The sequence below is a fragment of the Heloderma suspectum genome, chromosome 3 (assembly GCF_057233095.1).
Source record: "Heloderma suspectum isolate Gila_16-S chromosome 3, 16-S_ref, whole genome shotgun sequence".
NCBI lineage: Eukaryota > Metazoa > Chordata > Lepidosauria > Squamata > Helodermatidae > Heloderma > Heloderma suspectum.
Window position 1 is genome coordinate 17240422 of NC_139460.1, and position 27364 is coordinate 17267785.

The following is a 27364-nucleotide window of genomic DNA, read 5'->3' on the forward strand; positions in this document are numbered from 1 at the left end:
GTCCCTTTTTGATTTACCGTTTTAGCCTACGTAAATATTTACATAGGCTAAGACGGCCAAAAATAAGGAACGCAAATGGCGGCGGCCGTAGCTGCTGCCTTTTGCGTACGTGGTTTTGTTTTGTTTCTAAAACCCAGCCATGATAGGCTATGTAAATCTTTACGTAGCCTATCATGTCGTTGTTGTTGTTGTTTTTTTACAAGTCTGCAAATGGCGGCGGCGGCGGCAGCCAGTCAGAAGACTAGCCACTGGAGCCGCCACCAGAGCTGCCGCCAGAGCTGCTGCCACCCGGAAGATCCGCCCCAGGTAAGTCTCGTCCCGGGGGGGATCCGCGGGGGCCGGGGGGGTGGCAGGCTGTTCCGCCACGGAGTTCGGGGGGCACTGGCATTCGGCCTCACCGAGATCCGTGGCGGAATTCTCTGACATCCCTACTCCTTTGGCCCCGTTCTTACAGGGTGGTTACATGCATCCCTCTTTCTGTCTGTCTGTGAAACTTCCATAAAATCATCCCTTTCTCTAAAGGGAACAACTGGGGAACTTCAGACCAATGTTCTTTTCTCTGTTTGGAGATTTGCTGAGCTCATGACACTCAACAGACTTGGCTTGGTTTGTGGAATTCCCTTCCCCATCCCCACCCCGCCCTTCATTTTTCCACACAGAGAAACCCAACAAGGCATTATGTCAACTGTCCAAGTTCTTGTGTGTGACCAAGAATTGCACCCTCCGCAGTCAGGCACATTGAAAGTGATCATGTGCTAGGTAGAAGATGTGGATTTTAAAATAAGTCTCTGTATAACTGAAGCCAAAGGGGGAGGACGGGTCAAAAGTTACTTGGACATAGCCCAGAACATGTGATAATCAGATTACAGAAAACTGTGTGTGTGGCAAGGACGGGGAGTGAAACTGAATGATGCACAGGAGTGAAGTACGCAGGGAAATTTTCTCAGGCTGTGACAGGGCTAATAACTTGTTCTTCACCAGTTGACTAACTACTGGGTTGTACATCTCCTGCCAGTGAAAGACGATGTCTCTTTTGTCCATTAGCATCCTCCTGGTTAGTCTCCCCATTGGCTCTAGCCAGTTCCCTCGGGCATGTGCCAATTCAGACAGTCTACTGAGTAAGGAGTGCTGCCCGTCTTGGCCTGGAGATGGTTCCCCTTGCGGAGAGCTTTCAGGTAGGGGATCCTGCAGAGAGATCCTTCTTTCAAATGCCCCTCTTGGTCCTCAGTTCCCTTTCTCAGGAGTGGATGACAGGGAAGACTGGCCAGTGGTGTTCTACAACAGGACGTGCCAATGTTCTGGCAACTTCATGGGATTCAACTGTGGTGACTGCAAGTTCAGCTTTGTGGGTCTCGACTGCACTGAAAGGAAGCTGCGAGTGAGGAGAGACATCTTCCATCTGAATGCCAAAGAGAAGTACCAGTTCCTTGCCTACCTCAACCTGGCAAAGCATACAACCAGCCGGGACTTTGTCATTGCCACCGGAACGTATGCCCAGATGAACAATGGCTTGACTCCCATGTTCCGAGACATCAATCTCTATGACCTCTTTGTCTGGATGCATTATTATGTGTCTCGGGACACGTTGCTTGGAGGCACAGATGTGTGGCGGGACATTGATTTTGCCCATGAAGCCCCAGGTTTCCTTCCTTGGCATCGTGTTTTTTTGCTCATGTGGGAACATGAGATCCAGAGGCTCACTGGGAATGAGAACTTCACCATCCCCTACTGGGACTGGCGAGATGCCCAGGGCTGTGACATCTGTACAGATGAGTACATGGGTGGCAGGCACTCCAGCAACCCAAATTGGCTGAGCCCAGCCTCTTTCTTCGCTTCATGGCAGGTAAGTGCATGGAGATGGAAGCAAAGAAATTTGTTTCTTCCAATGTAGAATAGCACTGTCAGTTAAGCTTTCTTTTAGGTTGTGATGCCACAAATATCTAGGATTTTCTGCATATTTATGCCTAGGCATTATTTAATAGCATATGATGGGGTATTGATGACAGCTGTCTTGAACAGGTCAGTTATTGAAATTGTGAATTGAAATTGTTTTAAGCTATTTAATTGTTTTAAATTTTATATATTTTTATACATTTTAATAACATTTGATAAAATATAATAATGTAATTTTAATTGTAAAATATAATAATTATTATGCATAATAATGTTTATAATCTTGAGTACTGTGTCCAGTTCTGTGCACCACACTTTAAGAAGGATGTTTTTATTGTAGAATTTTATTGTTTTAAACTGTTTTTATTGTATGTTGTACATCGCCCAGAGTGGCTGGGTGACCAGCCAGATGGGCGATTAATAAATTTAATAATAAATAAAATAAAAAAAGAATGCAGACAAACTGGAGTGGGTTCAGTAGGGGTGTAGGAAACCCCACTTACCTGGCTCCGCTGGGGTCCGCAGGTTGGGCGAGGCGACCTGCTCCTCCCCCCGGAATCCTGCCCGGCCGGATCCGCTCCGGGGCCAGTCCGCGGAGCCACCAGCTGGGCCAACCCACAGCGGGGCCTCCACCCGCAGGCTGCTGTGGCCGCAAATGACGTCCTGCATAGGGGACGCTATTTGCGTAAATATATACATAGCCTATCACGGGCTAGCATAGGTACGCAAATGGCGGCCGCAGCAGCCTGGCAGCGGCTGGAGCTGCCAGTGCATCCGCCACCAGGTAGGTCCATCCTGGGGGGATTCCGCGGGGGTGGGGAGGCCATTCCGCCATGGACTCCAGGGGGGGCCGGATTCTAAAGAATCCAGCCTCACTGGTGTCCATGGTGGAATTCTCTGCCATCCCTAGGGTTCAGAGGAGGGCAACAAAGATGATCAGGGGACTGGAAACAAAGCCCTATAAGGAGAGACTGAAGGAACTGGGCATGTTTAGCCTTGAGAAGAGAAGACTGAGGGGAGATATGATAGCACTCTTCAAGCACTTGAAATGTTGTCACAGAGAGGAAGGCCAGGATCTCTTCTCCATCAGCCCAGAGTGCAGGATACAGAATAATGGGCTCAAGGGACAGGAAGCCAGATTCCGGCTGAACATCTTGAAAAACCTCCTGTTAGAGCAATACGACAATGGAATCCATTCCCTAGGGAGGTGGTGGGCGCTCCCACACTGGAAGCATTCAAGGCGAGGCTAGACAGCCATCTGTCAGGGATGCTCTGTCTTGGATTCCTGCATTGAGCAGGGAGTTGGACCTGATGGTCTTGTAGGCCCCTTCCAACCCTACTATTCTATGATTCTATGAATTGTTTGTATGAATTGTTGTGAACCACCCAGAGAGCCTTGGCTGTTGGGTGGTAGAGAAATGAAATGAATAATAATAAATAACAGCCTGTTCAGATGCAACTTGGGGAACAGTGGCTATGCATGGTGCACGGTGGTTACTACTAATCACCCCATGTTTTCCTGCCACACATGCACAGAATCATGAGGCCATCTTGGGGCCAGCAATGCAGCTGCCATCTCCCCACTGGGTCATGGCATGCGGGGAGGTTTTTGCTTTCTGCAAAGGCCACAGCTGTTTGTGCCTGGGGGCGTGGAGCACTCAAGGTCTCTGTGTGAGTCTGTGCTAATAACAGCAGCGTGAGATTGAAAAAATCTTTGTTCCCCATGTGCTTCTCCAATTTCGTACTGTGGGCCAGGATGGAGAGGGAGAAGCCTGGCTCTTGACTGCCGCATCATGTGTTGCTGGGCAGATTTTGACTATGAAGGTCTTACAAGCTGGCAGGAGCAGCAGGGTTGCTTTGGGCTGCTCTTTCCAGGGAGCTCTTAAGACAGCGCTTGGTTAACTCCTGGGGCCAGACAGACAACACACTAAGGGCACAATCCTATGGGGATAGGTGGCCACCTCCAAACTCGGACACGGCTGCCTATCCAATGCAGGGCAGGAGAAGTGTGGAGGGGATCATTCCCTCCACACTTCTCCTGCCCTGCATTTGCAGCTAGGCAGCCAATTTCGTCTGTCTAGCCGCGGGCAGGTGGAGCAGGGGAGGAGGCTGCCAGACGACACATAGGATGCATCATACCAGCATTTCTGCCTTCCCCACCCCGGAACAGCCCCCAGAACGCCCCGTTTTGGCTGCTCCATGCTCCTCTTCCAAGTGTGGAGTACGGGGCCATTCCACACTGCCTGTGAGGCAGCACGGAAGGGGGGGGAAGGTTGGTACCCAGAAACCCACATATCCTATGGCCATCTAGCCACTGACTAGAGGCCATAGGATTGCTCCCTATGCCACAGTAGGGTCTGCTAACCCTATTTCAGTATGTGGTTAGTAGTACATGTGGTTACACCATGGTTATGAAGCCACCATGAGTAGGAAAAATGCCCCGCAGACAACAGCTAAGCCATCATACTAAGCTCAAAACTCCTAACCATCATGGCTTAGCATTATGTCTGAAGAGGGCCAATAATTCACACAATCATATAAAGCGGACTCATGGTAGCCCAGAGCTGTGTATTTTGACTAGCAGCAATTCTCTCACATAGTCAACAGCATAGGGGGCACTTCAGCATGGTGCAATTTCACACTGACCCTGATAAAATCACAGATTCACTTTTGCTTTGGGGGTAATCAAGCCAGTCCAAGACATCGTGCTCCCTGCAGTAGAACAACAAATGCCCCCCACCTGCATCAACCCAAGTCAAGGTACAAGTCAAGGCAGAAAATCCCATAAGCACCTCTCCCCATCCCTAGCAGTAGATATGCAATCGTTATTTATTTATACAAAGTAAATAATTAACAATTTGCTGCCCTTTTATGACACCCAAAATGGGTTGCGTTAGGCAACTGCCTCACTCTGCCTTGTGGTAAGGCCAGCCCTGGGGAAAATTATTCGGGTGTCTTTTAACTTTTTTTTTTTTTTTAGCATACGTTGCTAGAGTCCCTGTTCCTTAGCCCGCCCTCCCCCTCACACACACACACACCCATGGGTCTTTGAGACAAGCACTTCCTGGCTGGTGGTGGACACACATACACACACAAAAACCAGGGAATAGCACAACTTGAATAGCTCAGCTTATTCCAAAATCTTGGCTCTGGGGAAAATAAGAGATCGGGGGGGGGGGGTGTTTTTCATCCCTGTTTGCAGAAAGAAGCTGCCAAGTGTTCACTAATGTTTCTATTGTTCTCCCCTTAAACACTCTTGATTGTTCAATCCAGCATAAAAAGCTTGGTATACATACAGCCCTCTCCAAAGTATCTTTATTCTATCACTGAGCTGAAAATTCACATTAGTGAACTTTTGGCTTGAAATTTGGGGCCTTGGGAGTTGCCCCAAGACTGCCATCATGGAGTCTTCTTTTTTTCCCAAACAAGTCCCCTTGAAAAAGGCACAGTTGGGATAAAGTATGCAGTCCACATACAATTCCAGTGAATGTTCAGTGGAGTCCCATGCAGGTTTCTGCACATAGAAGGCTAAACCGTTGGCCATGCTGGCTGTGGATGATAAGAATATAAGAAATTCCAAAGAGCCATGCTGGATCAGACCAAGGGTCCATCTAGTCCAGGATTCTGTCTCCACAGTGGCCAAACAGCTGGCTGCAGAAAGCTCAGAAGTAAGACATGAGTGCAATAACATCCTTCCTCTAATGTTCCCCAGCAACTGGCATACTGCCTTCTGAAATCCTCAAGTAGCCTAGGGTTGGCGGAGAATTTCTCCCCGAAATTTCGGGGGGCCGAGCGCCAACGTGTTCGACCCCCCGAAGAAGTTTCGGGGAGAAATTCTCCGGCCCCCCCGCCCCCCGCACCACCCCCAGGACGGGACTTACCTTTCCTGAATGTCCCTCCCGGCGGCGGGTCCCGGCGGCGGTTCGTCGGGTCTTCGTCAGGGGCGGGGGCGGCAGCCGATCTTTCGACCGGCTGCCGCCGCCGCCATTCCAATAAAAGTAAAAAAAAAACAAAAAACGCCCCCGTGATAGGCTACGTGACGATTAACGTAGCCTATCACGGCTAGATTTGCAAAGTCAGCCGTGATAGGCTACGTAAATCATCACGTAGCCTATCACGGGTGACTTTAAAAAAAAAAAAAAGTGCGTATGGCTAATGGCGGCCCCCAGAGGGAGCCGCCATTCGCATTCCTTATTTGGTCGCCGTAGTCTTACGTAAAGATTTACGTAGACTACAGCGACCAAATAAGGAACGCGAATGGCGGCTCCCTATGGGGGCCGCCATTTGCGTACGCGCTTTTTTTTTTTTTTTAAGTCACCCGTGATAGGCTACGTGACGATTTACGTAGCCTATCACGGCTGACTTTGCAGATCTAGCTGTGATAGGCTACGTTAATCGTCACGTAGCCTATCACGGGGGCGGGTTTTTTTTAACTTTTTATTTCGCGGGCGGGCGAGGCGTGGCGCCTCCTCCCCCGCCTGAATTTCGGCCGGGCGAGGTGGGAAGCCTCCCCCCCAGCCTGAATTTCGGCCGGGCGAGGCGGGAAGCCTCCCGCCCCCAGCCTGAACTTCGGGGGGAGAGCAGCGAAGCGCCTCCCCCCCACGGCGAAAAGCTGCGACACCAGGTAAGTGGCTTTCGTGCACTCCTAAAGTAGCCAAAATCAACACACAGACAAAAGGGCTCTTTTCCAAGGCTTTATTTCCATTCAACCTAATGACGCTTACAGATGCTAATTGCCTGAGACTAAGTGGAAAACCCAAAGGAGCAGCCTACCAGGGGATTCTAAGCGTTAGGACATCAGTTGGTCTCCATTTGGAGAAAAGCACGGCAGCTCTCTGAATTTAAGGAGTAGGAGGGGAGAGTCCCCCCCTTTCCCTTGGGGCATTGGGGCTCAGCTGTTGTCGTCATGCCAATTGGGCTGAGAGCCTCCTCTCGGTGCCCGCAACCTCTTGCTTGTCTCTGCGCCTGCACCTCATGTCTAGGAGCTCAAGTTGTCCCTCCCTCTCCATGCCAGGGTGACTGTGGCTCCCAGGAATGTGAGTGGGGAGGCTCTCCCTCCAGCTGCACCTCTGAAAAAGAGTGGGTTTCTCTCTCACAGATTGTATCTTTTCCTCAGAATCAGAGCTGCTTTGGGACTCCATGGGCTCAGATCCAACCCTGACATCACCTCTGATACTGGAGGTAGCATATAAGGTTGGTGGAGAATTTCTCCACGAATCTTTGGGAGGCCAAGTGCCGACGCATTCAGCCCCCCGAAAGTGTTGGGGAAATTCTCCGCCGGCCCCCCGCCCCCCCCAGGATGGGACTTACCTTCAGCGAATGTCCCTCTCGGCGGCGGGTCCCGGCGGCGGTTCAGCAGCGGTTCATCGGGGGCAGGGGCAGCGGCCGATCTCCCGACCGGCTGCCGCCGCCGCCATTGCAAAAAAAAAAAGTAAAGTAAAAAAAAACAACACACACCCGTGATAGGCTACGTAACGATTTACGTAGCCTATCACGGCTAGATTTCCAAAGTCAGCCGTGATAGGCTACGTAAATCGTCACATAGCCTATGCTGCCTATCACGGGTGACTTTGGAAAAAAAAAAAAAGCGCGTACGCAAATGGTTGTGCCCATGGAGCGCCGCCATTTGCGTTCCTTATTTTGGCACGTCTAGTCTACGTAAAGATTTACGTAGACTACGGCGAAAATAAGGGAATGCTATATTCAAAGTCACCCGTGATAGGCTACATGACGATTTACATAGCCTATCACGGCTGACTTTGGAAATCTAGCCGTGATACGCTACGTAAATCATTACATAGCCTATCACGGGGGTGGTGGTGGTGGTTTTTTTTTTACTTTTTTTTCGCGGCTGGGTAGATGGGGCGCTCCTACCTGGCCTGAATTTCGCCGGCAAGGGATGGGGCGCCTCCCCCCCAGCCTGAATTTCGGCCGGGCGAGGCGGGGCACCTCCCCCCCCTTGCCTGAACTTCGGCGGGAGAACCGAAGCGCCTCCCCCCCACCGCGAAGCAAGCTGTGGGACGAGGTAAGTCCCTTTCGTCCATCCCTAGTATCATATAGCTGTCAGGACTAGTAGCCATGATGGGAGTTGTACTGCAACGGATCTGGAGGACACCAGGTTGGGAGAAGGCTGAACTACAGGATGTACAGCCAGTGTCTATGCAGTGTCCCTGGCTGCCATATCTGGAAAAGGATTGCTGAATTGGTTTGCTGGCTGCTATTCCAAAGCTTCACCTTCCTGCAGGGCTGGATACAAGTTTGAGGGCTCCCATTAGGGATGTATGAGACATTCATTTCAGTTCATTTTGGATCAGGATTTTACCCAGTCTGTACATTCTGGATCAAATATGGACTTGGACACAATCTGCAGTCAAAGTCTGTACCTTTCCTCTGTGATCGAAGTCTCTATGTTTCTGAGCTTGCAATGTGACCTGTGGACAGCTTTCGACAGCATGTGCCCATTTGAAAGGTGTTCATGAAAAAATGTGTACTTTTGAAGAATACACACAAATACACTTTAATCAATGGTAGAAGAATGCACACATTTCAAAGATGCACACAACCGATGTGGATATTTGGAAAAATACACATGAAAATATGCATGGATTTTCATGCAAAAAGAAAAAAAGTTCACAATCTGATATGGGCTTGTGTTGGAACAAGCTTCACAATTAACTTCGGTGAGCTCAAGGTTTACTGATTCACTTCATCCCGATCAGCGTAGTATCTTCTGGTGAACATGCTCCTAAGCCAGTGCTGCCCTGCTCTCTGGTGGGCTTACCTGGCACAGGCAGAAACCCTCTTATTGGCACCAGTCATTGGTCTGGGCATTTTGAGATGGAAGCTGTCATTTAAATTTCCCACAATGGCAGCATCAGCAGCAGCAGAAGAAGAAGCTTGAGAGGTGGCAGCAGCAGAAGCAGGAGAGGCAGAAGCAGGAGAAGTAGGAGGAGGAGAAGAAGCAGAAGAAGAAGCAGAACAGCAGCAGCAGAAGAAGCAGAAGAGGCAGAAGCAGGAGAGGCAGAAGCAGGAGAAGAAGCAGAAGCATAAGGAGAAGCAGAACAGCAGCAGAAGACAACGAAGATGAAGATGAAGACAAAGAAGAAGCAGCAGAAGAGGCAGAAGCAGGAGAAGAAGAAGCAGGAGAAGGAGGAGAGGCAGAAGCAGCAGCAGAAGCAGCAGAAGCAGAAGCAGGAGAGGCAGAAGCAGGAGGAGGAGGAGGAAGAGGAGAAGAAGAAGAAGCAGGAGAAGAAGGAGAAGAAGGAGAATGAGGAGAGGCAGCAGAAGCAGGAGAGGCAGAAGCAGGAGAAGAAGGAGAAGGAGGAGAGGCAGCAGCAGAAGCAGCAGGAGAAGAAGAAACAGGAGAAGCAGAAGCAGCAGGAGAAGAAGAAACAGGAGAAGCAGGAGCAGCAGGAGAAGCAGAAGCAGCAGCAGAAGGAGAGGCAGAAGCAGCAGAATTAGCAGCAGCAGGAGAGGCAGGAGAAGAAGAAGCAGGAGAAAAAGGAGAAGGAGGAGAGGCAGAAGCAGAAGCAGCAGCAGCAGAAGAAGAAGAAGCAGGAGAGGCAGAAGCAGGGGAAGAAGGAGGAGGAGGAGGAGAGGCAGCAGCAGAAGCAGGAGAGGCAGAAGCAGGAGAAGCAGAAGCAGCAAGAGAAGAAGAAGCAGGAGAAGAAGGAGGAGAAGCAGAAGCAGCAGGAGATGCAGAAGCAGCAGAAGGAGAAGGAGAAGCAGCAGCAGAAGAAGCAGAAGCAGGAGGAGGAGGAGAAGCAGCAGCAGCAGAAGAAGAAGAAGAAGAAGAAGAAGAAGAAGAAGAAGAAGAAGAAGAAGAAGAAGAGGAAGAAGAAGAAGAAGAAGGAAAAGCAGGACAAGCAGAAGCAGGACAAGCAGAAGTAGGAGAAGCAGAAGAAGCAGCAGGAGAGGCAGAAGCAGGGGAGCCAGCAGCAGCAGCAGCAGAACAACAACAACAACAACAACAACAACAACAACAACAACAACAACGTATCTTTACTGCCCAATAGCCAAAGCTCTCTGAGCAGTTTACAAAAGATTAAAAGATTAAAATACATATAAAAACTGTTGCATACAAAACAATTAAAAACACTCAACAATGGAAATCCTAGGACTGCTTAAAACCTTATCATCTGCTGTCAAATGCCTGCGAGGAGAGGAAAGTCTTAACCTGGTGCCAAACGGATGATTATGTTGGTGCCAGGTGGACCTCACTGGGAATAGTGTTCCATAACTGGGGGGTGGAAGAAACATCACTGAAAAGAGCCTCCCCCTTTGTTGCCACATTCTGAACCTCCCTCATTCTGAACCTCTCCATTCCAGGAGGCACCTGGAAGAGGGCCTCAGATGACGGTCATGGTGTATGGGTAGGTTCATACCAGGAGAGGCACTCCATCAGGTATTTTGGTCGCAAGCCATGTAAGGATTAATAGGTCAACACTAGCACCATGCATTGGGTTTGGAAATGTACTGGCAGTCAGTGGAAGCAGGCCGGAATTAGTGTTATATGTTCAGACCTTCTGGTCTGTGCTATAATACCAGCTGCCACATTTTGCAGAAGCTGCATCTTCCAAATCCGCTTGAAGGGAAGCCCCACGTAGATCACATTGTAGTAATCTAACTTGGAGGTTACCAGAGCATAGACTACTGAGGCTACGTTATCCCTGTGCAGATAGGGGCATAGCTGTGCCATTGGTGGAAGGCACTCCATGCTACTGAGGCCATGTGAACCTCCAGAGACAAAGATGACTCCAGGAGAAACACCAAGATAGAGCAATGCTACGTCACGGACATTCTGGAAAGTTAAAATGCTGGTTGCCAGGGGGAGTGCTGGGGGAGAGGATTCAAGGGGAATTATTGTTAATGGGCCCTGCCAGGGCACTTGGGTCCCAGCAGAGGACTCAGAACATTGTTTTTCAGGAGTGTTGAACCTCTTTCAGCCCAAGGGCCAAATTCCATTTTGGAGACTTCACATTCCAGTGGTGGGTGCCTGAAGGCAAAGGGGGGGGGGGTGGAGCCAAAAGCATTAAAATAATTAAACCTTAGGAGATGCATTCCAACTAGAGCTGTGCTCAAATGGCCTCTCAAAATTCTCCAGCCTATTTGTGGGCAGAGAAGTTGAGGGGACAATTTCACTGAATTCCTCCAAGGGGAGGAGAAATTCTCCAACAGTTTCTCACAGATAGGGCTCACAATTGGCAGGGGTGGTAGCACAGCTTCTTTCTTAAGGGTTTTTGGTTTTTTTCTGCTGCCACTATAAGTGTTGAGGCTTCCACTTCTCTGCATCTTTCTCAGGACATTTTATAACTTATTTTGGTGGTGTTTTTGAGCCTGCCTAATCACTGTGATGTAGTGAAAGGTGCTCTGTGTGTGTGTGTTTTCTTTCTATTACACATCTCCCAATTGCCCTGCAGCCTCCCAGCCAGCTACCTGAGCTTTCTGATCTGAAAAAGCCCTGAGGTGGGAGGAATTATTTTATTATGTCTCCCCCTGGGCTTTAATTGAAGTGGGGGAAGCTGAGGAGGCTACAGGCTGCCACAAAAATGATTGTACAATGAAAGACAGGACACTCCTGCACATTCAATGGCCACCTCGGAAGTAAGGTAAGCACATGAACCCCAAACCCAACCCATGAGAATTTCTCCAAAATGTCTCCTCCTTTGAATTTCTTTTCGGAAGCAATTTATTTTCTATCCAATTGAATGACAATGGTTGAAAAAAAAATGTGGGAGAAATTTTCAGCACAGCATTAATTCCAACCTTTTAGAATGGGGAAATGACTGCACCAAAGCTCAGAAACAATAAGTGGGTCAAGGGAAGGGGTGTGGCCGTTTGGGGGACCCTGGAGCGCCAGATTGGACCTTGGTCCTGAGGTTCTGTAGCCTGCTGCATGGTGATGCTGGGCCCACCTCCATGTCAGAGGATGAACGGGATAAATTGTGCCAAACCTTAGGCATGCCAAAAAGTAATACAGATAGACAGACAGACAGAAATGGAAGTTTTCATACTACCCATTGACACAGCTTTTGCCCCCTCTCCCGCTGGAGTAACTCCAAATTTCAGTGAGGTTTCTCGGATTCACACCAGTGAAAGCAAATCTTGCTCCCTAATGAAATCCAAAAAAGAAACAGTCTTGTCTCGGTGTCAAAGCTGCCCCAGTTCAGCTGCTCTGCATGCCAGAACACTGTCAGGCGAACAGCAACACAAATAAAGGATGAACAAGGAAGAATGAAGGCTTTTCAGAGTGTTGTGGAAAACCCGATTGGCAAATCAGCAAAAAAAGTATTTTTAAAAGCTCTTTCTTTTGAAAGGCAGGAAGAATTTAAAGTGGGGAGGGAGCCCTTGAGAGAAGTCTTAGCTTTTAAACTGAAATAAAATAATGGTGATATTACAAGAGAAACTCAGGGTATGCTCAAGAGTTGTGGTGAATTTGTCGATGGAGTGGGGGGGGCAACATATGTGAAGTATCTATTTCTAACTCGGCTTCCCCTCTTCTAAAGAAAGGAACGCATACTTTATTCTGTGGAGACGTTGCCATAGAAACAACGATAACTGTGAATGCATGGTGAAATGCTGACTTCTCTCCCCTTCCCTGCCCCACTTCAACCTTTTACTTTTCCTTAGCTAACTGTTGTTACTCTAGGTAAATTAATTTGCAAGCCAGGTTTCCCTCACGTTAACACTGGGGTATCTGCTCTTGCCCTCGAAGCTGGTTATGTTTCCCCACATCACCCCCTTCGTAAAGCCAATCTTTTCAAACAATTTATTTAAAACCCATCCAAGTGACACCCTAGCTTTCTGGTAAGGGCTGAGCGATACATTCACAGCATGGCCAGTCTGAGAAATTTGAGCACCTGAGGGAAAAAAGATTCTAATGGTACCTTTCCCATGATAATTATACCTATATCTACACACACACACACACACACACTAATCCTATAGACTAAAAGCAAGCTCATTCTCTGAGTGCTGGTCCTTACGTAGCCAAAATGGCACCACCCACAAGCAAGAAGTATGTATCAACAGGCTTGGGGGAATCCCAAGATTTGCAGAAGCACAAAAAATATTTAGAAAACTATCCCTCCCCCACCCCCATAAGCCCAGTGAGGACTGGGTATACTCTGCGGCCATAGAATGCTGACTGGCAGTTCAGAGGGGTGAGTGGGAAATGAAAAAATGGAGTGGGGAGGGGAAACGGAATAGAGTATCCTGAAGAGGGCCTGGCTGGCTGGAACCCTGAAGAGTGCTCCATGCGGCAACATTTGTACCAGATCCCACTTATAACTTAAATAACTGGCTGACATCCTGTAATACTGTCCCGATGCAGAAGGTGTTACCTCAGACAGCTACTTTACTCCAGTGGAGGCTGGTGGCTCCGATGTCAATAGGGTAGTAAATCTGCTTTGGGTTTCAGTCACAATCAGACAGAACTCTAAAGGAGCTATCCAAGGTCCTTTAGAGTTCTGAGTGGTTCTGACCGAAACCTGGAGCAGATTCACCACTCCACTGACATCGGAGCCACCAGCCTCCACTGCTTTACTCTGTTTCACATCCCGCCCATGCAGTCATGTTATACACATAGGTGCCCCTGCAGCATAGAATTTGATCTTGCAGAAGTGGCAGCCACACTGCTGGAACAATAAGCAAAGGAGCCAAGGACGGACAAAAGTATTGAAAATAATTTTTGGAAGGAGTCTGTTGCTCTGCCTGTGTCAGATGCCTTTTACAGGGTTTGGGACACTGCGATCTTGCCCAGACTTAAGGACTGGAAGCACCTGATCTCATCTGATCTCAAAACCTAAGCAGGGTCAGCCCTGGTTAGTACTTGGATGGGAGACCACCTGGGAATCAGGCTTCCTGCACTGAGCAGGGGGTTGGACTCGATCGTCTTGTAGGCCCCTTCCAACCCTGAGATTCTGTGATTCTATGATATCTTCAGCTTCGAGAATGCAGGACAACACAGAATGAATGAATACAAAGGGGCTATTCTTTGCACCCTCTCAAAATGACAGATTCAAGGACAATATTTAGCCATATGCTCCGCTTTCTCTAATGCGAATGAATCAAGGTATGTGAATGTCAAATGACCACAGGCAGCCTTAAAATTATAACTGATTGTATATATTGGTTGAATGACTGTAGACAATGTGTCTGAAATGTTTGGTATTCAGTACTTCTATATACACAGAGAGCCAGTGTGGTGTAGTGGCAAGGGTGTTGGACTGGGAGCTGGGAGATCCGGGTTCTAGTCCCCACATGGCTATAGAAGCTCACTGGGTGACTTTGGGCCAGTCACAGACTCTCAGCCCAACCTACCTCACAGGGTTGTTGTTGTGAGGATAAAATGGAGAGGAGGAGGATTATGTACGCCGCCTTGGGTTCCTTAAGGAGGAAAAGTGGCGGGATAATAAATAAGAAAGAAAGAGAGAGAGAGAGAGAGAGAGAGAGAGAGAGAGGAAGGTTAGAATAGATGTAGAGGTGAGTGTTTCTTTGGAGGTATCAAAATGCACCAAGGAGAAATATTGTTGTCATACCAACATGAAGCATAACACGCTTTTTACTTACTTTTCTACAATAATTCTGACAGCAACATCAGAATGATTCTGAAGCAATACAATGCGCGAAGGAAAGAAAGAAAATGAGTCCCATCATTGGCATTTTTTCCTTCTGAAGTAGAACAAGAAAAACAAATCAAGGGAATATATTTTGAAAGCTTTGGGGCAGGGCCACACTTTGTATGATGTTAGGGGTGGGGTTAACCTTTTCCAAATAGGGGCAATATAGGAAATGGCATCTGATCAATTGTCAGCCCTGTTTACTGTAATCGTAATGATGTAATTAGCAATCATGTCATGGTTTGATTTTTGTTTTTTGAAATTAAAAACCTGCTGGAGGGGGGCTTGTTAGCAGAATTGCAACATGCAGAAAGGACAGCTTTCCCTCCCCAGCTGCGACCTTGGGGAAACTCGCCTTCCCTCCACATAGCAATTAGCGTTAGGAAAAATGAAAAATAAAGCACACCTCCCATTGGCACCATTGATAGGACAGACATAAAAACCAACAATAACCCCACAACATGATTGCTAATTGCATCATTACCGGCATGTGTACTCAGGCCCTGAGTAGGGATGTATGGACTGTGTAAAATCTGCTCTGTCTGTGTTTTGCAGATTGTCAGGTGACTTTTGTTCTGTTGTCCGCCCACAGACGGATGTGGATATTTTTTCCCCGTCGTGCAGAAAAATATGCAAATAATTATGTAAGTATTTACGTAAGTATTTATGTAAATATTTACATAATTTACCTTAGTATGTGATTTTTAGCATACTATCCACCATTCCATTCAACATTTTCTCAGCAGAAACTTTTGTATTTTCCTGTGAATTTATATGCATACATTTGGGGGAAGTAAAGAAATCATCCGGAAGCCCACAGACTCCATGCAGCCTGAGGGGTTCGCTCCGCAGAGGATTCCACAGGCCCGATTATTAATAATCCGAGCTCATTTTAATCCTTCTCGAATTTCTCCAGCATCCCTAGCCCTGAGCACCTAATTTGCAGTGGAGGGGGTGGCTCCAGTTTTGGTGGGGCTGTGAATCCATTCTGGGTTTCAGTCAGAGCCAGGCAGAACTCCAAAGGAGCTATCCAAGGTTCTGAACCCCATTCTCAAAATAGGTCCAGCACCTTGGATAGCTCCTTTAGTGTTCTGGCTGGCTCTGACTGAAACCCAGAGTGAATCCACTGCCCCGCTGAAATCGGAGGCACCAGCCTCCACTGCTCATTTGCTAAGGGTGAACATAACAGGATTTCAGAAACCTAGAAGTATAAAACACATCAACACATAAATGTAGTACATGAAGAAACCTGCATTGTGAATAATACGTGTTTTTTTTTTTAAAAAAAAATAGGTTTTACAATATTCACATATTCCTTCAAGATATACAAGTGTACTGGGACAAGACATTCATAGAAGGACCCTTACTGGGACCAAAAGGCAACAGATTTCCAGCCTGATAAAAGGAAATGCCCTTTCCCTTTGTACGTAATGAAACAGCTGAATGTGTTACCATGGGGAAGCTAAAGCTAATAACTCAGTCAAATTCCAGCAAGGATTGAATACCCATATGTGTGCGTGTGTTGTGGGGAGGACACACCAATGTATCCATACGGAGCCAAGCTGCGTAAAATGGTGCACTTTGAGAAGGAATTAAGAATTCTCCTGCTTCAGAGCTAAAACCTCCAACTAGGTCTGGATTATGGTGAGATTTTAATGAGAGCAGATTATCTCACATCTGCCTGTCCTCAGCTTCTTGTACTTCCATCTGGTAACGGCCATTGAGAGAGAAGGGATATTGAATTATAGTGACCACAGGTCCAATCCAGCACATCTTTATATAAATCTATGGTACAACCACACTTAGAATACTGTGTACAGTTCTGGTCACCATACCTAAAAAAAGATATTGTGGAGCTGGAAAAAGTGCAGAAAAGGGCAACTAAAATGATCAAGGGGCTGGAGCATCTCCCCTATGAGAGGTTACAACAGCTGGGATTGTTTTGGCTGGGGAAAAGGAGGGTAAGGGGAGATGTGATAGAAGTCTACAAAATTATGCAGTGTGTGGAGAATATGGATAGGGAGACATTTTTCTCCCTCTATCAAAATTCTAGAACCCAGGGTCATCCCATGAAGCTGATTGGTGGGAGATTCAGAACAGATAAGAGGAAGGACATCTTCACACAGCACATGGCTGAATTCACTGCTACAAGATGTATTGATGGCCACCACTTTGGATGGCTTTAAAAGGGGGTTGGACAAATTCCTTGAGGAAAAGGCTATTGATGGCTACTAGCCTTGATGGCTCAGTGCTACCCCCAGTACCAGAGGCAGTGAGCCTATGTACACCAGTTGCTGGGGAACATGGGCGAGAGGGTGCTGTTGCACTGGTGTCCTGCTTGTGGGTTCCTGGTCGACAACTGGTTGGCCACTGTGTGAACAGAATGCTGGACTAGACGGACCCTTGGTCTGATCCAGCATGGCTGTTCTTATGTTCTTATGCTCTTATATACAGTACATGTTTAATTCATTCTCTCCTCTTCTTTCAACCCCCTCCCATCTTCTCTGTAAACCTTGGTGAGGATTATACACTGATACTCAAATATTTGAGAAAAACACACGAGGAAGGATCTTCTCCCATATGTACCTAAGCTAGCTGTGGAATCAATTACCTCCTAAAGCACAGGTGAGCGACATGAGGCTCTAGGGCCGCAAATGGCCCTCAGCCTAATAGCCTGTGGCCCTTTGCCTAATTTCAAATGCCCTTTGCAAGTGATCAGTTTACACTTCTGACAAGAGTGATTGGTCCTTTCCCCAGCAGCTTGCTGGGTGTGGAGGCAGAGACAGAGAGAGAGAAGGGGATGGCAAAAATAGGAAAGGGTGGCCCTTCGCACTTGGGGCTTAGGTCATGTCCTCCACTGGCATGCAGTCCCTGACAGATTATTCCCAGTGGTATGGTAGAGCCAGGGCTAGCAGGGATGTCGCGCCAGCTCTTTTTGATTAGCAGGGATGCTGGCAAGATCTGCCACCACCATTGCTCTGCCCCAGTCTCTTCTCTGCCCTTAGCTGCAATCCTCACAAGGCCAAGGTCAGTTTTATTGCTTGGAGTCACAGGCCACCTGTCAAGGTTCCCCTTATGACCTGGACCCCTTGAGCTACTCTTTAAGGATCTCTTGCCTTCTTAAGAGCCCCACCTTCCTTCCTTTAAACTCCCACTTCCCAGTAACGTGGGGCTTAGGCTGCAGATGTGGGGTGACTGACAATCTAGACACAGGGCTTAACCACAACAGTTTACTGGTAAATTTAAAGCAAACAAATTACAACTAAAGGTATTTACACAATAGAGCTGAGAGATACAAAAGGCATTAAGAGAAAATGGAAGTTGCAAAACACAAGTCCCTTTACCCTAGCTGTCCTTAGACATTGCTAGACTGCTTCCTCCTGCTCACTCTTCAGACTCTCCTCTCACTTCAGGCTCTGCTCTCCCTGACTCACTCTTGCTCTGCCTGCAGCCTGGTCTTTCTGACTCTTACTGGCTGTCTCCCTCTCTTTATATACCATGCTCCCTCAAAACCAAAAGTACTGCTTCAACCCTGAAGAAATGAAACTTAAGTGGAGAAATGAAACTGGCACTTAACCAGAGAAATGAAATGACTCTTCTCAGGGTTACCCCCTCCCAACAGAAAACTCCAGGCTTCTAAGCCTGACCTTTTTTCCCTTTGCCTCTGTAGGCCTCAAACCTTCACACCACCACAAGATACATGCAAAGAAAAAGCAACAGTACAACCACATATTTATATGTGTATATACACATATCCAACAGAAACATCCCTCCTATGTCTTGTGGGGATTTGGCATGTCTTTTCCTTGCTGCCCAGGCAAATTTTGATACCCAGACAGTGGTAAGAACATCAGTGCCAGAAAGGAGAGCACATATCTGGTTGAAGGGGGGTCTGTTTGGAAAGGACCAGAGAATAATAGCAGGGAATTTATGCCTTATTGATTTCTGGTAGTGGCTGCAGGAAGCTTGTCCAGACATAACTGAACATTACAATTTGCATTTTGAATGTGAATATTTAGCCAAAACCACGTGTTAGACCTGTCGATACCACTCAATTATGTTTGTAGGCCTCAGATAGGAAATCACATCAGCTATCAGCTATCAAATACTAAAGACATTCACTGCATGGAATCTGGAAAATATAGTCAAACACTGAGCAGTGTTGCATGTCATCAAGTGCAGTCACATACTATACAACATTTGATGTGAGGTATTATACAGCTGTTTCTGCAGTGAATGTCCTCCCCAGAGAGGCTGATCTGGTTCCCTCCATTGTGGCCTTCTCAGCATCAGGTGAAGACTTTTAAAAACAATTCCCCAGGGTTTTCATTCTTAAAATATCTTAGGGTGCAATCCTATGCATGTTGAGATAGAAAACAGCACAACTCCCAGCATCCTCCAGCCAGCCATGCTAAACATGCATAGGATTTCACCCTTAGTTCTTTTTACATTATTTGCATGAATGCTACCTCCCATTCTTGGTTTTATTTGAGGCTTCTGCTGTTGCTGATCTTATTCTGTTTTAGACTTCATATTTGTAGGGTACTTCTTTTCTATGATTTTAAATCTTTACTGTAAACTGCCCAGAGAAACATGGCTATTGAGTGGTCTATAAATCAATAAATGTCCCCACATTTGATTGTCTAAGGGAGCAATCCTATGGCCGCTAGTCAGTGGCTAGACGGCCATAGGATATGTTGGTTTCTGGGAACCGACCTTCCCCCCTGCCACAGTGCCTCACAGGCAGCTTGGAATGGCCCTGAGCTCCGCGCTCAGAAGAGGAGTGCGGAGCGGGGTGTTCTCAGGTCCCTGAGGCAGGGAAGGCAGAATGCTGGTGCGACACATCCAACGTGTTGTCCAGCAGCCTTCTCCCCCGCTCCGCCTTCCTGTGGCTAGAGAGCCAAAATTGGCTGTCTAGTTGCAAATGCAGGGCAGGAGAAGTGTGGAGGGAACAATCCCCTCCACACTTCTCCTGCCCTGCATTGGATAGGCAGTTGCGTCCGAGTTTGGAGGCGGCCGCCTATCCCCATAGGATTGCGCCCTAATACAGTGAAGTTAGACCTGTTGGCCTTGGTCCTGTGTGTCTTATGAAACACTTTCTACCATCTGTGCCTTCCCAGGTACATTCCCAGCCTTCCATTCTATGCACGTTCACCTGGGAGTAAGTCTCATGCAAAACAGTGAAACCTCCTTCTGGATAATCAAGCATAGGATTGTGCTGTAAGATAAGCAGGAGAAACCTTATTCTATGTTCCTTGTATTACTCAGATAGGAGGGATCCATCAAGATTGTTTTCTTACTATTGCATATTCTTAGAAGTACTGTGTGATATTTATAAATACGTTTTTTTAAAAATGGAAAAGATAGATTTACATGTGTCCAGTTGCACCAGAATGTGGTTAAGGAATGTGCATTTATTTAAATAGAAATGAGAGTAATGTGATGCAAATTAACAGCATCCGTTTGGGGGAAATACAAATTTGGCAGGATCCCATTTGGCAGGATACAAATTGTACAAATAACATAAACAAATAAAAACATATTTGGATGCACTTTCTAATTTATGCCCACAGTTCCTGATCCAGTAAGTGATGCTTGTGGATGTTTGCTTATACGCACCAACCTCTTTAACTGGATCAGAACATCAGACTACAAAAAGCTGCCTTAGCGCTCAAGACACTGGTGCCAATGCTCTGTATATCCTGTAGGTAATTTGCAGCCAATCGGAAGAGTACAACAGCCGCCAAGAACTTTGCAATGGCACAAATGAAGGGCCTATTCTTCGAAATCCTGGGAACCACGATAAAGGGAGGACTCCTAGGCTACCATCTTCAGCAGACGTTGAATTCTGTTTAAGTCTGACGCAGTATGAAGCTGGGACTATGGACAAAATGGCCAACTTCAGCTTCAGAAACACTTTGGAAGGTAACACACACACACACCCTCAATTTTTGCTTTGTACTGCGGCATTTGAGTATATCAATGTTACTTCATCCCACAAAGAAAAGGTTCCTAACTTGAAAATGGGTTGGATCCAGAGGTGCCCTCCTGCTCATGGAAAGGCTTTTTTCCTGACTTCATGCAAGATCTCTGCATGAGAATAGACAACTGAAAATCCAGTGGTGTTCTTTGCATTCCACAAGGCATTGTGCAATCTCTTGGACAATGGCTGCATTTGGATGGCCCTAACTTGGCTTAACAAGCTAAGATCTGAACAATTTTCCCCCCCTGTGCACACAGCCCCTTCACACCTCCCTAAGCAGCAAGCAACGGTAAGCCAGGAATTCTCTAATTAACCATGGTTTCTCATTTCATCTCAACCAGGAAACTATCATTACCAGCTTTGCAACAAGCCAGGATCTTAAACCATGGTATGAAGATGGTTTAAAACCTTGGCTCAGTCCAAAGCTGCTAACCATAGGGCAGTATCCAGTGCTTTCCCTATGCTAGCAGGACCTACCGCTAGAGCAAGGGAAAGTTAGAGGATCCTGAAGCAAATAGTAATGACTGGAAATGCTCACTTCTGGAACGAGGCAGGCCACTGGAGCTTGCTAAAGGGAGCTCTGCTGACCTGTCCCATTCCAGAAACAAGTGTTTCTGCTTGTTTCCAGGGTTGCTTTAGGAAGCACTACCTTCCTGTGGTGCTAGTGGTGGGTTAATTTCAGTGCAGTGCAGTGGCAGTATCAGATACTACCCAACATTTCCCATTTTGACAAAATGGGAAACCATGGTTAATTAGAGACGTCCTGTTTTAATCACAGCATTCTGCAAAGGGGCTGCACATAGGGCAAAAGGCCCATTCATATCTTTCCTTATTAAGCCAAGATATGATTATATCAAGCAGGCCAATGTCTCAAGGTGCATACTTACAATGTGTTGTGTGAAACCTTCTATTAGCCCATGCGCGACACTTGAAAGAACAGTGCCGTTGCCAGAATTTCTTCCATGTGTGTATCTCTGGGTCCATCCCAATGTGTCTTAATAATTAATTTTACAGGAACGTCTGTCAACTTGATTCCATGCAGTGTAATTGCCCAAATAACTGATGTCACGCTTCCTCCCACATGAATAGAAACATCATACTGTAGCTGCACAAGAGGCAAAAGATTGCAATCAAACATTATATGTGTAAAGGCCTCAACAAGAGTCTCAGTGTTTTCCAAGGATGGGATTCAACATCTTATTCAGGCATGCACATAGTTTGGGCATTGCCAGTCAGATGTGTGTGTGGGTTTTGTTTTTTTACCCCCCCCCCATTTCTTTTAACCACAGATATTCATGCCTTATGAATCCCTCCGTCATTTCAAAAGTGTTTTGGTGGGTGGCTTGGGGTATACTGTAAATGTGTGCAGGGGGGGGGGGGCACTGTTTGGGAAACATAAACTATGATTCTACATATTTATTGTGCAATCTACTTCAGGATGTGTTGCTTTGCTTACTAAAATATTGATCATGCTGAACATCTTTGCCAATGTGACAACTCTACCTAATGAACACCTTAAAATATTGGCTTACAGTGCAATCCTATCCCATTAAACTTAACTGGAGTACTGCCATTAACACCCTCCATTTTCCATTTATATTATATTCCATCATTTTAAGCTTGTTTTTTTTTAAATGTAGTCAGTAGTAAATCTAAACTTTCTGGGGCTCTCACAATTTGTTATATGGCTATACGATTTATGTTTACCATTCATCTCCCATGAGGAATTCTAGGCCGCATTGTAAAGGTAAAATAAAATGATCTTGCTCCTACCTTCATAGATTATTGAAATTGGCAGTTTTGGCTTTCATTCTGCTTTGTACCTACTTATTTAATTTACTTACTTAAGGCGCAATCCAGGCAAAGTTAAATACTTTCAAGGGCACCTCCATACCCACTGATAGTGTTGGTAGAGGAGGAAGTTCCAACAGGAAGTGCCTTATTGAAGAGGTATTTCCTGGTCCAATCTAGAGCAAAAAGTGTGAAACCTCATAATCAAAAACCACAAGGACATCTTTCAGAAAGAGGACATCTTTCTATTCTGTTTAATAGAAAATGGGAGATCCTGATACATTTCAAAGTAGGGCTGTGCTGAAAATGTCTTCCACATTTTTTTCTACCATTCTTATCCAATTTGATGGAAAATAAGTTGCTTTCAAAAAGAAATTCAAAGGAGAAGAATGTTTTGGACCAATTCTCATGGGTGGTGTTTGTGGTTCTTCTTGTGCTTATCTTACTTAAGAGGAGGGAGGCTGAGGAGAGCGTGTGGGTGTCCTGTCTTTCATTGTACGATCATCTCACCAGCCGCCTATAGCCTCTTTAGCTTCTCTCAGTTCAGTTAAAGCCCAGGGGAAGACTTCATGAAGTAATTCCTCCCATCGGGCTTTTTCATATCAGGAAGCACGTGCAGCCCAGGAGGTTGTAGAGCAATGGAGAGAAAAAAGAAAACACACACAGCGCCTTCAGCCATCTTGCAGTGATTAGGTAAGCTCAAAACCACCACCAAAATAAATTCAAAATAAATTATAAAACACCCTGAGAATGAGGCAGAAAAATGGAAGCCTCTTTCATGGGGGAACAAAACTTTCAGGAAATTAGAGGACAGATTTTGGCATAGCTGGTTGGCCACTGTGTGAACAGAATGCTGGACTAGATGGACCCTTGGTCTGATCCAGCAGGGCTCTTCTTATGTTCTCATGTTACTAGCTCCACCTCTTCCTTCCAGCTGGACATGTAACACTACCCTCCCTGCCTCACACAATGGGGGCCAGGCTGCCAACACTGTCAATGCTGTTGCCACTTGCAGTGGCAATGCAAAAAAAAAAAGAAATAGAAAAAAGAAACTGTGCTACTGCCCCTGCAAAGAGTGAACTATACCTATGAGAAACTGTTGGAGAATTTCTCCTTCACTTGGAAAAACTGGGTGAAATTGTTCACCCAATTTCTCTGCTCAAGAATAAGGTGGAGAGTTTTGAGTAGGGATGTCAGAGAATTTCACCACGAATCTCGGGAAGGCCGAATGCCAGCGCATTCGGCCCCCCGAAATTGGTGGCGAAACGGTCTGCCCCCCGCCCCCCCCGGGACAGGACTTACCTTGGGAGAATCCTCCTGGCGGCAGCGGCGGCGGGGCGGTGGCGGTGGCCGGTCTTCCGACCAGCTGCCACCGCCGCCATTTCCAGTAAAAAAACAAAAAAAACAAAAAAATGTGATAGGCTACGTAAAGATTTACGTAGCCTATCACGGCTAGATTTTTAAAAAATACCGTGATAGGCTACATAATTGTTTACGTAGCCTATCACGGCTGAGTAAAAACAAAACAACAAAAACCGCGCATACGCAAATGGCGGCGCCCATGGGTGCCGCCATTTGGCACGTCTACTCTACGTAAACATTTACATAGACTACGGTGAAAATAAGGGGAACGCAAATAGCGTAGTGCCTACGCTATTTGCGTTCCCCTTATTTTTGCCATAGTCTACGTAAATGTTTACGTAGACTAGACGTGCCAAAATAAGGAACACAAATGGTGGCGCCCATGGGCGCTGCTATTTGCGTACGCGCGGTGTTTTTGTTTTTGTTTTACTCAGCCATGATAGGCTACATAAACATTTACGTAGCCTATCACGACTGACTGCAGGGATGCAAACGGCAGCGGCTACGGCCGCCGCCATTTGCGGCCCAAACGGCCAGAATTTCAGGGGGGAGGGATGGAGCGCCTCCCCCCCGCCCGAATTTTGGGGGAGGGACGGAGCGCCTCCCCTCCACCGTGAATCAAATTTCGTTCAAAGTAAGTGACTTTCGTACATCCCTAGTTTTGAGAGGCAATCTGCAACAGCTCTTTTTCAAACTAAGGGCCCAATCCTATGGGGGTGGGTGGCCACCTCCAAACTCAGAGGCAACTGCCTATCCAATGCAGGGCAGGAGAAGCACAGAGGGGATCATTCCCTCTGTGCTTCTCCTGCCCTGCATATGTCATATTGGCATTTCTGCCTTCGCCGCCCCAGAACACCCCGTTTTGGTCACTCCGCACTCCTCTTCTGAGCACGGAGCATGGCGTCATGCCTGCGAGACAGCGAGGAGGGGGAGTTGGTTCTCTCGGAACCCACATATCCTGTGGCCGTCTAGTCATAGAATCATAGAATCATAGAATAGTAGGGTTGGAAGGGGCCTATGAGACCATCAAGTCCAACCCCCTGCTCAATGCAGGCATCTAAGTCAAAGCATCCCTGACAGGTGGCTGTCCAGCCTCATCTTGAATGCTTCCAGTGTAGAAGAGCCCACCACCTCCCTAGGGTATTAATTCCATTGTCATATTGCTCTAACAGTCAGGAAGTTTTTCCTGATGTTCAGCTGGAATCTGGCTTCGTGTCACTTGAGCCCATTATTCCTGTGCTCTGGGATGATCCAGAAGAGATCCTGGCCTTCCTCTCTGTGACAGCCTTTCAAGTACTTGAAGAGCGCTATCATATCTCCCCTCAGTCTTCTCTTCTCAAGGCTGAACATGCCCAGTTCTTTCAGTCTCTCTTCATAGGGCTTTGTTTCCAGTCCCCTGATCATCTTTGTTGCCCTCCTCTGAACCCTCACCAGCTTGTCTGCATCCTTCTTAAAGTGCGGTGCCCAGAACTGGACACAGTACTCCAGATGAGGCCTAACCAGTGCTGAGTAGAGGGGAACTAGTACTTCACATGATTTGGAAGCTATACTTCTATTAACACAGCCCAAAGTAGCATTTGCCTTTTTTTTGCAGCCACATCACATTGGTGGCTCATATTCAGCTTGTGATCGACAACAATTCCAAGATCCTTCTTGCTTGTAGTATTGTTGAGCCAACTTTTCCCCATCTTGTAACTGTGCATTTGGTTTCTTTTTCCTAGGTGCAGAACTTGGCATTTATCCCTATTAAATGTCATTCTGTTGTTTTCTGCCCAGCATTCCAGCCTATCAAGATCACTTTGAATTCTGTTTCTATCTTCCAGGATATTTGCTATCCCACCCAATTTTGTGTAATCTGCAAATCTGATAACTGTTCCCTGCACCTCCTTATCCAAGTCATTAATAAAAATGTTGAAGAGCGCTGGGACCAGGACTGAGCCGTGTGGTACCCCATTCATTACCTCTCCCCAGTTTGAGAAGAACCCATTGATAAGCACTCTTTGACTCTGATTCTGTAGCCAACTGTGGATCCACCTGAGAGTTGTTTCATCTTGCCCACTTTGAGCTAGTTTGCTAATCAGGGTATCATGGAGCACTTTGTCAAAAGCTCTGCTGAAGTCGAGGTACATGATGTCCACAGCATTCCCACAGACCACAAGGGAGGTTACCTGATTCAAAAATGAGATCAGATTCATCTGGCAGGATTTGTTCTTGACAAATCCATGTTGGCTTTGAGTAAACACTGCATTGTTTTCAAGGTGCTTACAGATGGATTGCTTTATAATCTGCTCCAGAATTTTCCCAGGGATTGATATCAGACTGACTGGTCTGTAGTTCCCAGGTTCCTCCTTTTTACCCTTTTTGAAGATAGGGACAACGTTAGCCCTCCTCCAATCATCTGGCACTTCCCCTGTCCTCCATGATTTCTCAAAGATAATAGACAGTGGTTCCGAGAGTTCTTCTGCCAGTTCCTTTATTACTCTAGGATGCAGTTCATCTGGCCGTGGAGATTTGAACTCATTCAAAGTAATTAGGTGTTCCTTGAACATATGCCTATCGATCTCAAGCTGCAATCCTGCCCCTTCAGCCTGTACTTCTCCTTTGCCAGGGGGCTCATAGACCCTCTTTTGGGAGAAGACTGAGCCTAAGTAGGAATTGAGCACTTCTTCCTTTTCCTTGTCAATTGTCATCTGTTATCATTTTGCTATCCTTATTTAATAGCTGAACCACCATTTGTTTCCTCTGTCTTTTACTATGCACATATCTGAAGAAAGCCTTTCTGTTGCTTTTAGCATCCCTGGCTAACCTCAGCTCATTCTCCGCTTTAGCCTTCCTGATGCCATCCCTGCAATTCTGTGCTACCTGCCTGTACTCTTCCTTTGTCGCTTGGCCTTCCTTCCACTTCCTATGTGTCCTTTTTTGTTTCCAGGTCACCTCTAAGCTTTTTGTGAAGCCACATTGGCTTCTTCTGTTGTCTTCTACCTTTTCTTCTTGTTGGAATTGTTTGTAATTGTGCCTTTAGGATTTCCTTTTTAAAAAACTCCCACCCAGCTTGGACTCCTTTTCTCATTAGAGTCGCTTGCCACAGGACCTTACTTAGCATTGTTCTGAGTTTATTAAAATTGGCTTTCCTAAAATCAGGGGTACGCGTTTGGCTACACTCAGCTTTTGCTTCCTTTAGAACCAAGACCTCAAGTATAACATGGTCGCTTTCCCCTAGAGTTCCTGTAACTGCTACTTTATCCGCTAAGTCATCTCTGTTGGTTAGGATCAAGTCAAGGATAGCTGATCCTCTCGTTCCTTCCTCTACTTTCTGTGGGAGGAAATTATCAGCAACATAAGTCAGTAATCTCTTGGAGGTGCCATGTTTTGCAGAATTTGTCTCCCAAAAAATATCGGGGAAATTGAAGTCCCCCATAACTAATACATCACGCTTCCTTGAAACCTTGGCAATTTGCTTTTCAAAAGTTTCATCCTTGTCTTCTCCTTGATTGGGTGGCTGGTAGTAGACTCCAACCGCCATGTTCCTTTTATTCTTTGCTCCATTTATTTTAACCCAGATGCTCTCGATGGGGCTACCAAGCTCATCCTCATGTATTTCTGTGCAAAGATATGTATTTTTAACATATAGTGCAACTCCACCTCCCTTTCTGTTCCTCCTGTTCTTTTTGAACAAGTTATATCCTTCAACTGCTGTATTCCCATCATGGGAGTC

The 27364-nt window shown here is 46.6% G+C and overlaps 1 protein-coding gene across 2 annotated transcripts in view; it reads left to right on the plus strand.

Annotated features, from left to right (window-relative positions):
- Positions 1-1024: 1024 nt before the first annotated feature.
- The window catches only part of TYR (tyrosinase), an 86768-nt gene continuing 60428 nt past the window's right edge, over positions 1025-27364 (plus strand). For both annotated transcript variants that reach the window (XM_084841606.1, XM_084841605.1), the window contains exons 1-2: positions 1025-1843; positions 20222-20438. In XM_084841606.1, the coding sequence (XP_084697732.1) occupies positions 1025-1843; positions 20222-20438 (1036 nt within the window). The remainder of the gene's footprint in view (positions 1844-20221; positions 20439-27364) is intronic.